This window comes from Choloepus didactylus, chromosome 16 (genome assembly GCF_015220235.1).
Source record: "Choloepus didactylus isolate mChoDid1 chromosome 16, mChoDid1.pri, whole genome shotgun sequence".
Lineage (NCBI taxonomy): Eukaryota > Metazoa > Chordata > Mammalia > Pilosa > Megalonychidae > Choloepus > Choloepus didactylus.
In genome coordinates this window covers 30309595-30324158 of record NC_051322.1, presented here as the reverse complement: position 1 = coordinate 30324158, position 14564 = coordinate 30309595, and the positions used below count along the sequence as shown (strand labels likewise).

The following is a 14564-nucleotide window of genomic DNA, read 5'->3' as shown; positions in this document are numbered from 1 at the left end:
GGCTTATGGCTGCACACTCCCTTTCCGAGATGGCGCCCTCCTTTCCACCTCTCCCCAGGATCGCTCCTGTATTCTTCGGTTCCTCAAACCATCTCACCCAGGGTTGTTATGTCTGGCACTCCTCTCCCTCGGACAGTTGCAGGAGCGCGCGGATACGAGTTACGCCGCGACCAGATCCCACCTCCTTCCGTGGTAACTGGGAAAAGGGGCGGTGCCGTCCACAGGTAAACAGTGGGCACGCACTATGCAACCGAATGAGGGCGTGCTCAGTCCCGAAAGGCCATGCTGTGGGGCCATGTATACTCCACAGTGGGTGAGGGCGGGGCTGGGGCTTCCAGCAAAATCTGAATGGGCTCCTGCTGTATACAAGTCTCACGAAAAGTTTGCGTGGTGGGGGAGGGCTGGCATCCATCGCTGAATACACCTCTGGTTCTGGAGAGTATTAGTTCACACAGTAGCTGGTAAATCAGCCACACACTTAACGAGTGCTGACTGTATACCCAGTGTCCCAACAAGAGAATGAAAGCAGGTCACTGTTCCCAACAGTCCAAGAGGTACCTGCAGATCAGAATGGGTGCCAACCACGTTTGCACTACACATGTACTGCAGCCCCTCCTAAGTATACCAGTATGCCACCGCCCATCTCCTCAGGGGATGGGGAGTACAGTTGCAGCCAGAGATACAAGTTTGGAGATCATCAGGAATTCTCTTCCTTGGTTCTTCCAAATTTTATTAACAAAACCCAGTGAGAAGGGAGGATACGGTGGGCAGACTCCGTGGTCCAACCCAGGCACAGAGGATGTAGAGACAAAGGGAAAAAACAGGTCCAGGGGAAATACTGAGATCCTCTGGTAAGGGCAGATGTGTGGTCATATGGTGAATGGGCACAGGGACTCTCGTAGAAACAGATGGATGAATAGAGGAACACATACACGGAGAATTCAGGGTGGCTCCCTGGCCTGGAATGCAGGGTGTGAAGGGGCCTGGGCAGGTGAGGCTCAGCGGTCAGCACTGGAACGGAGGTCGGTAGTGAGTGGGTCGTGCTGGATCGTTTGGTGCAGCATCAGGGCCAGCAACCCTGCCCGGTTTGTCATGGCAGTGCGTACATTGCGCTCCTGCTCGAAGAGCTCATCTAGCTTGTACCACTGCCAGTAGAGAGGATGGAACCATGAAATGGGGCTCCTGAAGCCCTGCCTGTCCCTGGCTACATCCAGCACCAAAACCTACCACACGCACACGCTCCAGGTCTACTTCAGCACGGCGTAACTTCTCCCAGCAGTAATGGCGGTTGCACTGACGCTTGGGTAGGCGGCAGAAGTCACCTGTGAGCTCAAAGACATCACGTACAAGGGGGCACCCACATACCTCATCAGCTGGCACCTGAAAAGAGACCAGGGATGGCGATGGAGGGTGGTGAGGCAAGGAGGAAAGCAGGAATGGGGGGTGATCAGGGAGGCAGGAGGGAAAGAACAAAGAGCAGGAAGTAGGGAAGAGTGGAGAGGCAGGAAAAAGGGGAGCAATAGAGGACAAACACTACAAAATAGAAAGTGCTCAGGCAGGGAGGTGAGAAGTCAAGCAGAGAAGATGAAGGAGATTCAGTGAGGAAAGCAAGAATGGAGAGTGGTCTGGGAAGTTAGGAAAGACTGGAAGATGATGAGGCAGGAAAAGGGTTATGAATAGAGGCAGTGAGGAAGGGTAAAGGACAGGAGTGAAGGGTGATGAGGTGGGGGGAGAGTAGGGAGTGAAGAGGCAGGGAGAGTGGGTGGAATGTAAGGTGGTCAGGTAGGAAAAACAGAAGGAAGGTAGGGAAGTCGGGAAAGAAGGAATGAATGTTGGGCAGAGAAGCAGGGGAAAAATAGGAGAAGATGAGGGGAAATCTTACTTTGGGGTCCCGTGAGTGCTCAGGGCACAGCACCTGGAGACGCTTACAATATGTCTTACTCTGAGGATTGTAGACATCACAAAAGAGCCGCGTGGCCCTGGGGGTTTGGAACAGAGAGGGAGTGGTGGAGGGAGAGAAGGAGGGCCCCACTTAACCTTGCCCATGCCCATGTCTTTTCTCAGCTCCACCCACATTTCACTCCTGACTCCAACTACAACCCCCTTCTAACTCCACGTGGCGCCCACACTCACCCTTCAATGCGTGTGGGGTACATGGACCCAAAGGACGTCTGGCTCTCATACTGGAGGGATGAGCACAAATGGAGGAAACTGTGGATGTGTGCTGCATGCCCTCCCAAGACAATACCCAGATAACAAATTCTGTCCCCCCAAGGGTCCACTGATGTTCCCACACCATCTGCCCCCTCAGGCTGACACCCTGACCTTGGCATAGCAGCGCTCCATGTGGCGCAAGGCAACACGTGGGTTGATGGGATGCCCGCAGGAGACACAGAAGATCTGCAGGTCCGTATCGTCACTGTCACCCTCATTGCTCTGCATGAGGTGGAAGGAATGATGAGACCAAGCAGGACCAGATGCTGAGCCCTGCCCTGCTGTGCCCACACCTGCTCACCTCCTCATCCTCACGCACAGCCTGCTGCTTGGCACGTAGAATGATGGCCTCAAGCTCATGGAATCGACGCTCCATTTCCTGAAGGCGGGTGCGGGCACTCTGCTGTTCACGGCGAATGCGTTCAAGCAGCTTCTTGCCATGCTCCTCAGCAATGCAAGGGCTCTGCTGCCACTGCTGGATGCGCTGGGGCAGGATCTCATAGATGCGGCTGCGGGGAGGCAGTGGGTAGGATGTAGAGAGGAAAAGTGGCAACCAACAAGATGAGTAAGTGGCGTGGTGATCAGAGAAAGGCAAAATGGAAAGTGACTGAATGGTGGATGGGTAGAAGGATGGACGAGTAGGTAGATGGACACACAGGTATTTGGTGGGCAGGTAACTGATTAGTAGACATAGAAGACTCACTTGGCTGCCAGCTTCATTCCACAGTCATCTGAACAATACTTGGAGCCAGGCTGGGCAGGACGTACACAACCAGGCCCCAGGCACTGCGGAAGTGATGCAGGGTCCTTAGCATCTGGCCGTTCTGGGTGTTTCCATTTGTCCTTGTGCTTCTGTTTCTGCCTATGTCGCTTGTATCTCTCCTCCTTCTGTAGGACAAGGCAGGTGAAGTCAAGGTAGAATTGAAGTAAGCTCCAGACTCCTGCCTCCTCCTCCATTCTACCCTTTTCTGGCTCTTGCCCCATCCAGCCCCTGACTACTGCCCTCCTGCACCCCATTCCACCCATTCCATCACCTTCTTCTCAGACTTCTTCTCCCGGCGCTTCACGTGCTTCACTTTTACTGCCCTCTTCCGCAGTGCGGGGTCCAGGAATGGGGACTCTTCTGTGTCGCTCATCCAGGGCTGCAATGGAGGCATGAAGAGACCCATCTGCCCCACTGGTGACAACCCCATCACCTACTTATTTCCCAAATCTGCCTTCCATGCCTTCTGCCTTCTCTCTCATTATGGATACCCTCTGCTTCTGTAACCTATAACCTTCCATCATAAGACACTCCTGCTTGCTCACCAGGCCATGGTCATCAAAAGCCCCCGCACAGAAGTCCTGGTACAGGTCAGGGTCCAGTGGTAGGTCTTCGTCAGAGAGTGGCTCAGGCGTGGCTGTGGCCTCAGGTGGCTCTTTGACTGCTGACGACACCACTGCTCCCTCGTCCTCACGGATGCGCCCCAGCTTCTGTGATGGCTGTGGCTGCTGTTGGGTGGGCAATGGCCGGCGGGGCCTTGGCAAGGACTCTGAGGGCGTCACTGGTGAGAGCTGCGGGGCAGAATCTCAGGACTGGCCCTGACCGCCCTGCCCACATGCCCCGCCCTGCCCTGGGGGGCTGGACTCACCGAGGTAGGGAAGTACTTGTACGATTCCTGTGCCGGCAGGAGGAAGGCCCAGGTCAGCCCCAGGTGGATAGGGGGTGGCCCCACCCTAGCCCCCGCCCACAAGTGCCTGCTCCACCACTTAGCTCTGCCTTGCCTCCCCAGACATAACTAACTCCCATTCCACCCACGAGGACATGCTCAACCCTGTCCCAACTGCTCTGACAGCCTGACCACCTGGAAACACCTGGTCCCACCTGCCCACTCAAACACACCTAGGGTTGGGGGGGGCTCCTACCAGCCCAGCACACCTGGACATGCCCCATCAATCTAAACATGCCAAGCTCCTTCCCACTTGCCTGGATACAAGCAGACGCCACCCTACCTGGCCTACCCATGCCTAGCCTCTCAAACACAGTGTCCCCACCCCACCTGACCCAACCCAGCTCCGCCCATGCTCACCCGGGCCCGCAGTTGGCACTGACGCAGCCGGCACTTCTGCCGGATCTTGTTGGGGCCCCCAAACTTCTTCATGTCCCGGCAGAAGTCACAGTGGCCACAGTCCTCAGTGCGCCGGCACGCCTCGCACTCACCACACATGCGGGCTGACCGTTTGATCTGCTGCTGCTGCTGGTGATGCTGAGGGGAAGTGCCCAGAACAGACATCAGGAACCCAGGCAGAACCTGGGATGGGAACAGCTTACGCATCCCAACCACCACAGCTACTCACCTGGCTGGGAGTGGCCACCAAGGGCTGTGGAGAAGCTTTGTGGGGTGAAGCAGAGCCCCGAGCAAGTATGGCCCCAACCCCTGTCCCAGACCCCGCCCGGCGCTGCAGCTCCGGATCCGGGACAGGCCTCTTACGCCCTCCACCCTCATCCCGGGGCTCACTGCCATCACGCTCACTGCTGTCCCGTTCCCGTGACTTCTTGTGCCGGTATCGAATCTCCAGCTTGGGGTCTTTCTCTGTGAGGTGGAGGGCAGGGCTAGGGCCAGTAGGCATTGGGGAGGTTTGGATGGTCCCAGAACTCTTTCTTCTTTTTCTTTTTCTTTCTATTCCACCCATCTGTTCTGTTTCCCTGCTCCAGGTAAGAGGTGTACCCCTCTGTGGGACCCTCTATTATGGCTTACAATGGAAACCCCATTCCAGTTCACCACAGACCCACATTCACTCTGCCCACAGACACATCAACACTACTCCCAGTGACACCCCCTCCCCTAACATTATGGCTCCCTACTCCTCCCTTTACCCCACCTGCCTGTCCATCCCCATCCCCCTCACCTCGGCACTCTCGACAGTACCACTCCCGGATGGCTTTGGCCATCTTCTCAGTGATCCGGATGCAGTCCCCATGGAACCATTCATTGCAATTGTCACATCCACTGCAGAGGACAGAGTGGGTAGTGGAGATGTGAGGGCCCTGCTCCATGGGTCTCACCCAACTTCCACAGGCGTCAACCCCACCCACCTCTCCCTGGCTCACATCATGAAGCAGTTGATGTCTGGTTTGCGGCAGATGCAGTAGATGGGTGCATTCTCCCCGTTTTCTGACTTGCTGTCCTCCCCAGCATCTGGAGGCTCTGGATCTGAAACATCTCCCTCCTGTGGGACCCCATTATGGCTCTTCAGAGAAGCCCCATCATGGTGCCACACACACCCCCCACAACATGGCTCAAGACAGGCCCCCATCCCTCTGCTCATAGACATCCCATCACAGCTCCCTGTAAATCTCTCCATCATTGTGCCAACACTACCCCCTTTACTTATTCCCTGACAGCCCCTTACGCTGTTTATATATTCTCCATCGCTCTACCCCAGACCCCCCATCGCTCACCCCACTGACAACCTACCACTCTACCCACAGAGCCTCAAAAAATCTCATCGCAAACACCCTATCACTACACATGTCCCCCAGGGTGGCTACCCACAGTCCTCCATCACAGATGGTCAGACACCTGTGACTTACCCCGCAGACTCCCCGATCACGGTTCGCCACAGATCTTCCACACAGCCCCTGCCCCCATCACAGTTCCCCGTGACACTGCTCACCACAGACTTCTCATCACGGCTCATCACAAACCCCTTACTACTCTCACCATAGAACGCCCTATCACGGTTCCCCACGGAACCGCCAACAGGTATCCCCACTAACCTCCCATTATGGACCCCATCATTCTGCCAGAGACCCCTGTTAAGGCTGACCATAGACCCCATCACTCTGCCCGCAGTTCCCCGTTATGGCTCACTACAGACCCCCATGCGTCTGCCGACAGACCCCACCATTACCAACTTTACGAACCCCTACCGCCGAACCCCTCCCGGGGTCCCGTATTTACCATAACTCAGCTCCTGCTGTATCCGTTCGCGACTCTGACCAACAACCCACGAACCTCCACAGAACAGTTCGCGGCGTCCCAGCCGTTGCAGAGGCGCCCAAACCCACTTCCGCTTTTGGCCGCTCCTCCCGGGCACCGTATCGCTGTTGCGCAGGCCCTATGTGGTGCCTCCGGGGCAAAGAAGTTAGCCGCCGGCCTAGAACCCCGAGTGTTTCTCAAGCGCCGCCATCTTTACTATCGAATCCGTACGGTCGCCGCGTCCCTACGTTCGTAAGCATCATGGCCGCGCATACATCGCGGTTTTCCCATAGGCGCCGCCACCTTGTCGGTCGTATTTGTACGGTGGCCGTGAGTACTACGACGCTGTTGGTAGAAAAGATGGCCGCACTTACCGCGCGACTTTCTTGTAGATGCCGCCATCTTGACGTTTGATTCCGTAAGTTGGGCAAGTCTTACGTTCTCAAGCAACGTGGCAACGCCCAAAGCGTGGCTTCCGCGAAGACTCCGCTATCTTGGCGATCGATTCCGTACAACAGCCGGTGCTGCTGAAGAGAAGTTCACAGGTAAAGCGACCCAAAGCTCTCCAAAGGCTACCAGGATCAAGTCTTTCATTCATTCTTCCATTCGATAACTTTTCCCTTGCACATACATTAACAGGAAGCCCGCAGACTGTGTGTCTGTCTTTGCGAGGGTAACCAGTCTCTCCTGTTATGTATCTGGCTTCACTTCCCACACAATCTCCCCCCTCTCACTCCTACTCCTTGCTGTTCCTCAGACATGCTGTGCCAACCCAGCTCAGCGCCAAGACCGAAGAACACGCCAGGCACGGAGTTAGACATGAGTTTAATAGGACTTACTGACAGGAATGGTTCTTCTTGACGGTGGCTGGCAGAAGATGGAAGTTAGCACCCTGCAAAGAGGGCTGGGTGGGGTGGGGGTGGGGTGTTGCCAGGGTTGGTTTATAAGCTTTAAGACAAGGACATTCCAGAGGATGTGAGAACAGAGTTTTGGCAGGGTCTTGTGACAAAGGAGTGTGGAGATTTGTTATCAACACTGATCAGGGGAAGGGAGTTTCAAAGCTTTGTTTATGATACATCTCTCCAGGGACCCCTCCGGAAGGTTTGATGACTTTTAACATTTGTCCTGGTCAAGTATTTCAGGTGGCTGCCTGAAATAACTCATTTTCACTATGGAGAGGAGGAGGCCTCAGCCCTGGGTCCCTGCACATGCCAGACATAGTTCAGCCTCTGGGCCTTTGTACTCTTCACACTCTTAGCAGGAACACTCTCACCCTTCAGCTCAGGATCAGTCAGGAGCAATGAATGAGGGAAGACCACAAACAATGGTGGCAGTGGATCCTGGTAAGAAGTGGTCTCAGTGGAAGTAAATTTTGAAGTCATAGACTTCACTAAAGCCTCTTCCTGCCACCCACACCACAAGTGGAGATTTGCTGGGTTCCTGGAGATGTCCACTTTGATTCATTTGTGTCACTGGGATATCTCAATATCCCCAATATTCTCTCCCATGAAGTTTATTTATTTTTAATTTTTTATTTATGTTATGTACAGTTATTTGTTGTCAAAAAAAAAAAAAGATCTGTACAGGTCAGAAAACTAGAAGTTTATGCACATGTGAAATGAGTATAAAAATCTAATGTGGATAAGTGCAGGGTGTGGCTTTTGCATCGCTCGGGTTTCTGGGAAGTGAGTCAGCGGAACTTCCGCTCCAGATTTCAAGCAGGAGAGAAGTCCTACAATATGTGCAGTAAGGCCACACTGGAGAGAGAAGCCATACAACTGTGCCACACGTAATAAGGGTTTCAGTCAGAGGTCACACCTTCAAGACCATCAGATCATTCACACTGGAGAAAAATACAGTTACAATGTGTATGTTCAGAGCTTCAGGTGCGAGTTCACACCTTTAAGGTCATCATAGTGTCCACACAGGAGAGAAACCCCTTAAATGTAAGAACTGTGATAAGGAATACAGTTATTCTTCACGTCTTCCAGCCCATTACAGAGTTTGCGTGGGATAGAAACCATGCAAATGTGATATGTGTAGTGAGGATTTCAGTCATAATTCACTTCTTCAATATCAGTCTGCACTAGGGAGAAACTTTATAAATGTGAGACATTTCATAGTCTTCATCAGAGTTCCTAATCAGACTCCCCACTGGAGAGAAGCCCTATCAAATGTGAGGCATGTAGTAAGGACTAGTTGGAGCTCAGGTCTAATTCATCAGAGAATCCATATGGGTGATAAATACAATAAAGTGATGAGGGTGATGATAATGACTTCTTTAGAATTCAGAATGCCCGTTTTCATCAAAGAATCCATAAAAATAAGCTTTCCGAAATGGGCTGTTCTAAGGACTAGAGTGAGAGCTGCATTTTCACAATTATCAAAGCCTACAAAGGAGGGAGAATCTATTTGTTAAAATGGTCGGCATTTCAGCCAGAATTCAAAATGTCATAATGCTCAAGTGTAACAACATGCATTATGGCAATCCCAGGAGGAGAAGAGAGAAAGGATAAGAAAAATATTTGAAGAAATAATGGCCAAAACTTCCCCAAATCTGATGAAAGACATGAATCTACACATCCAGGAAGTTCAATGAATTCCAAGCAGATAAACTTGAAGAGATCCTCACTGAGATATATTATAGTCAATTTGTTGAAATCCAAAGACAGAGAATTTTGAAAGCTGTGAGAGAGAAATGACATCATAAGCAAGGTATCTTCAATAAGATTAACACATGATTTCTCCTCAGTTCAGTGGGATGACATATTTAAAGTCCTGAAAGGAAAAAAAAAAAAACAATCTGTCAATCAAAAATTACATATCTGGCAAAACTATCCTTGAAGAAAGAAAGAAAAATCAAGACATTCTCAAGTAAACAAAAACTAAGGGAATTCATTACCAGTAGAGCTGCTACATAAGAAATGCTAAAGAGAGTTTTCAGGACACAAGGCAGTAACTCAAGCCAGAAGAGAAAATAAAGAATACTATTAAAGATAACCACATAGGTAAATTAAAAAAAAAAAAAAAATCTAATGTGGGTGACCGTGGAAAGAGACTTAAGATGCAACATGGCGGCCCCTCCATCCTGCCTGTTCCTTATGCAGTAGTCTGGAGTCATGGGCTTTCCATGTATATGTACATTCAAAGTTGGGAAGGACATGCTCTGCCTTATTGCAGATTTAGGAGAGGGATCTAGGGAATATTAAAGTTTTTGCCCTTTGCTGACATTTTTCTGGATTGCTTCATGAGTTGCTACTGATAATCGATTCTGTGGCTCATAGATCAGGAGGTAAGATTTTTTTCATGTTTCCTAAACGTTTTTCCTCAAGGTTCCCTCCACATAGTCACAGACATAAAGACGTAGGAGCCACAACATGGGTTCTGGGACTTCCAACTCCTAAAAGAAATTTTTATCATAAAACAGACCTATGCTCCAGCATAAGACTTCTCTCATTTTTATTTATTAATTAATTTTGAATTAATCTTAATTTGATTGTAATTTATTTTAATTAATATAACAATCTACTTAAATTTATTTTTTCATTTAATGTATTAAATGTTTTAATTAATACAATTCAATTTTTATGTTTAATATATTTAGATTTATTTTAACATCAAGTAATGAATTGTGTATAATTCAATCTTCATGTAATTACCATTTGATGTATGAAAATAAAGTTAAGGGAATATATTCAATGTTTAATTTTAATTTACTCAAATTTAATTTAACAATTTAATTTTGATTTATTAAATTTACTTTGATTTATATATTTTAATGTTCATTTAATTTATTAATTTAATGACATGTATCATTTAATTTCAATTTGGTTATTATTTAATTTGTTGAATTTAATTTATCACCTTTATATTTTAATTCAAATTTACCTTAATCTATTAAATTAAAATAAATTTTAATTTCATTTAATTAATTTGTTGAATTAACTAAATTTGAATTCAATTAATGTATTTTTGAAATATAACTTTTAAATGTGATTTATTTTATTAAACAATGAGCAATTACCCACAACACAAATGGAAAAGGAGCCATCAGTACAGCTCCAACAGATATTAAACTGGAATATTATTCACATATGTATACCAACCTAATGCAATAAATTTGACTCCTTATAAAAGGAGGAAATTCTTTGAAAAAGACAGCTTACCAAAACTAACACATGAAGAAATAGAAACTCTGAGTAGTTATATATCTATATTAAAAGACTTCTCACAGTGGATAAACAAACTGTGGTATATACACATGATGGAATATTATGCAGCTGTAAGACAGAACAAAGACATGGATCATGTAATAATGTGGATGAACCTTGAGGACATTTTGTTGAGTGAAGTTAGCCAGAAACAAAAGGACAGATTCTGTATGGTCTCACTAATATGAACAGACATTAATGAACAAACTTTGGGAGTTAAAAGCTGATAGCACAGGCAACCAGGAGACAGAAAGAGGGCAGAGACCAGCCATTTGATGCTGAAGGACTACAGAATGTTTAGGATTGATTGCATAGATCCAGAAATAGATAGCTAATACTGTGTGATGGTAGCACAGTATTGTAAGTACACTGAACAAAGATGTCTGTGAGTAAAGCTGAAAGAGGTGGGATAGGAGAATGTATGACACCAGAGGTAAAGATAGATGATAAAGACTGGGACTGTATAACTTGGCAAAAACTGGAGTGGCCAATGACTGTTATTAAATATACAAATATAAAAATGTTTTTGCATGTGGGAAAGCAAATGAATGTCAACCATGTAGAGAGTTGAAAAGGGGATGGTATTCAGGAAAAAAACATAATCAAAGCAAACTGGAGTCTATGGTCAACAGTAACATTGTAATATACCTCTATTAAATGTAACAAAGGCAATATGCCAATGCTAAATGTATATGAGGGGGATATAGGGGAGGAATATGGGATTCTTGGTAGTGCTGTTATTTGCTGTCCTTACTGGTATATTGTATTATATGACATGTTATTTTTCTTTTTATCATTTTTTTCTTATTGCTAAAAAAAAGAAAACAATTTTTCTTGTGGTAATCAATATGTTCAAGTGCTGATTAAGGTGATAAATGTACAACTTTATGATGATACCATGAACAACTGATTGTACACTGTGGATAAATGTATGGTATGTGAATATAACTCTATAAAATTGTAGGAAAAGATATATATAGGAGTAAAAGTGTTGGAGAAAACATGGTGAGAGGGATGATGCCTCACCAATATGGACTAACTACAATGTGTAAACTCAGAATTGAATCTTAGAACATAGACTAACATGGACATAATAATTGTAATAATCCCTAGATTGTAAGCTCTTACAGCAGTTAACTCTATCCCTGAATTGTAATGCCTGTCTCTAAACTTTGAGATGCTGATCCCCTAGCGTATAACCTGATTGGTCTCTGGACCAATGCATATCTCTGAGACACCTGAAACTCAGAGCTAGAGCTCAGCAGATATGAATGTCAGTATTAGTGCATACAGCCACTGTCAAAAAAAAAAAAAAAAAAAAAAGCTGAAAAAGAGCCCAGACTTCAATTAGTGATATGAATGAAGCAGGTCTGGTTAAGACCAGGGCAAGCCAAGCCAAAGGGTAAAGGTTGAAACTGATTGTGTTTTAAAACTTCAACTTCCGTGTGAGACCAAGGGAAGAGATATCTATTTGGTACAGGATCTAAATTTTCTAAACGGTACAACCCTACAGTCGATTTGTTCAAACACCACAATTGCATGAAACTTTGAAGAGGAAGTGAGATACGGTAGGTTAGTATAGGCTGGAGTGAAATAGTGACACATCCCAGAGTAATTTGGGCAGATAATAAAAAATATATTTACAGCCTCCCCCTCCCCAGCCCCAAGGATCTGGGGGAAGGTGCGGATGTGTTGGACATCCTCACCTGGACTGGTGTTGACGTTGTCACAAACATTGGGACTGGCGGTTTGATGTGCTGAGCCCTCGAGCATGGGACTTGCCCTTATGAAGCTCATTACCACAAAGGAGAGTGTAAACTTGCATGTAGTTGTGCCTAAGAGTCTCCCCCTGAGTACCTCTTTGTTGCTCACTTGTGGCCCTCTCTCTCTCTAACTGAGCCATCTCGACAGGTGAACTCACTGCCCTCCCCCCTACTTGGGACCCGACTCCCAGGGTTGTAAATCTCCCTGGCAATGCAGAATATGACTCCCGGGGATGAATGTGGACCCGGCATCGTGGGACTGAGAGTATCTTCTTGACCAAAAGGGGGATGCAAAACGAGACGAAATAGTTTCAGTGGCTGAGAGGTTTCAAATGGAGTCGAGAGGTCACTGGTGGACATTCTTATGCACTATATAGATAACACCTCTTAGGTTTTAATGTATTGGAATAGCTAGAAGTAAACACCTGAAACTACCAAACTCCAACCCAGCAGTCTGGACTCCTGAAGACAATTATGTAATAATGTAGATTACAAGGGGTGACAGTGTGATTGTGAAGACCTTGTGGATCACACCCCTGTCCCAGCCCGCGGGACGATCAACGGAGACTCTGATACCTGCGAGGGAAGAATGGTATGGGAGAAGAGACATGAGGAATGACAGCAAGACAGGTTTCTGACCAAGCTGCAAAACTTTACTGAAGAGGCAGGGTATATATGCTCTAAGGTAGAGGGAGTGGCTAGTAAAAATGGGTGGCGGCCTAGGATTGGTGGCTGCAAAGGCGGGTGGCGGTCTAGGATTGGTAATTGCTGTTGCTAGGGCGGGTGGCAGAAGTATGATTAGAGCTTTTGGCGCGAACTACCCTTACTTCCTTGAAGAAGGCTAATTATAGCTTAGGCTGTTCTTGCATCAGCCCTGGCGGCCATGTTGCATGTTACCGGTATCGCTGAAGGTGAATATTATATATGCTACCTTAATTGTCCCCAACACACCCCCTTTACCTAGTGTATGGATGAGTAGAAAAATGGGGATAAAAACTAAAGGACAAATGGGGTGGGATGGGGGGATGATTTGGGTGTTCTTTTTTCACTTTTATTTTTTATTCTGGTTCTTTCTGATGTAAGGAAAATGTTCAGAGATAGATTGTGGTGATGAATGCATAACTATGTTATACTGTGGACAGTGGATTGTATACCATGGATGATTGTATGGTGTGTGAATGTATTTCAATAAAAAAACTTAGATGAGCCAAGGGAATATCTATAAAAGGTGAGTGGATATTCCTTAGGTCTAATTTAGTGAGGAATCATTTGCTCTATCACTTTAGGTTTGACTTTCTCATTAGTGTTATTGAGATTGATGTGATTAAATCTATATTTTCCTGTCACTACTCAATCCTATGAAATGTTCAGATTTTAAAAATTTCAGGCATGAATCATTGAATTGCACTGCATTCATTACTACCCCAAAACTACAACAATCAAATTGATATGCGATTTGTGATCTCAGAGCAATTGAAAATATTAGATAATTAAGCCTTGCCCCTGAAGCATTATGAGTACTATCGTTCTCATGTTGGTGAATTATGTCAGGCAGAGAAAAGAGAAACTTAATTTGATCTATTTAAAAATACCAAAATAATACGAATTTTAATGTAATAAAATTGCTATAGCCTTAAAAAAAAAAAAAAAAAAAAAAGACTTCTCACAAAGAAAACTCTAAACCCAGATAAGTTCACTGGTAAATTCTATCAAATATTTACGGAGGGAAAAAAGAGTTATCCTAGATAACATTTTTGAGAAAATGGAGAAGGAAGGAATACTTCCCAATTTATTTTGGGAATCATTTCTCTGATGCCAAACCAGACAAAGACATTACAAGAAAAGGAAACTACAGACCAATATACCCCATGAATATAGATGCTGCAGAGTCTGAGAAACAATCTCTAACAGACTGCCCTCACTTCAGACACCAACTGCAAAATGTGGGGGTCTCTCCGTGCCAGTTTGAAACTATTAGGATTTTTGTACCAGAGAAGTGGGGTGCTGCTGAGTTTACAAATACCAAACATAGTGAAACACCTTTTTAAATGGTTAAGGGGAAGATTCTGGAAGAATTGTGAGGAAGTTGATAGAAAAGATCCAGCTTGCTTTGAAGAGACTGTTGGTAGAAATATGAGCTCTAAAGATACTTCTGATGAGGCTTTAAACAGAAATGATGAATGTGTCATTGCCAACTGGAAAAAAGGTAATCCTTGTTTTAAAGTGGCAGAGAATTTGGCAAAATTGAGTCCTGGTGTTGGGTGGAAGGCAGAATTTGAAGGCGGTGAGCTGGGATACTTAGCTGAAGAGATCTCCAAACCAAAATTGGAAAATGCAGTCTGGTTCTCCTTGCACCTTACAGTGAAATGTGAGAGGAAAGAGATAAGCTGAGAAATGAATTCTTGGGTACAAAG

The 14564-nt window shown here is 46.4% G+C and overlaps 2 protein-coding genes across 4 annotated transcripts in view; one reads left to right on the top strand and one right to left on the bottom strand.

Annotated features, from left to right (window-relative positions):
• Window positions 1-704: 704 nt before the first annotated feature.
• On the bottom strand, window positions 705-6397 carry CXXC1 (CXXC finger protein 1). 3 transcript variants are annotated; one of them, XM_037806093.1, is made up of 16 exons: window positions 6159-6396; window positions 5306-5424; window positions 5104-5204; window positions 4728-4807; window positions 4552-4575; window positions 4284-4460; window positions 3846-3872; window positions 3523-3768; window positions 3249-3356; window positions 2918-3102; window positions 2516-2723; window positions 2326-2436; window positions 2134-2183; window positions 1883-1979; window positions 1228-1380; window positions 705-1145 (listed from the first exon to the last, which is right to left on the bottom strand). In XM_037806093.1, exons 1-16 carry the CDS (start codon window positions 6159-6161, stop codon window positions 999-1001), a joined length of 1836 nt encoding a protein of 611 aa, XP_037662021.1. In that variant the 5' UTR covers window positions 6162-6396; the 3' UTR covers window positions 705-998. The 3 variants fall into 3 exon arrangements, with proteins under 3 accessions (XP_037662021.1, XP_037662020.1, XP_037662019.1); XM_037806092.1 differs by having other exon boundaries at window positions 3523-3705; window positions 4552-4787; window positions 6159-6397; XM_037806091.1 differs by having other exon boundaries at window positions 4552-4787; window positions 6159-6394.
• A 21-nt stretch (window positions 6398-6418) lies between these two features.
• The window catches only part of SKA1 (spindle and kinetochore associated complex subunit 1), a 34516-nt gene continuing 26370 nt past the window's right edge, over window positions 6419-14564 (top strand). Inside the window, exon 1 of the mRNA XM_037806095.1 lies at window positions 6419-6721. The gene's annotated coding sequence lies outside the window, so the exon portion shown is untranslated. The remainder of the gene's footprint in view (window positions 6722-14564) is intronic.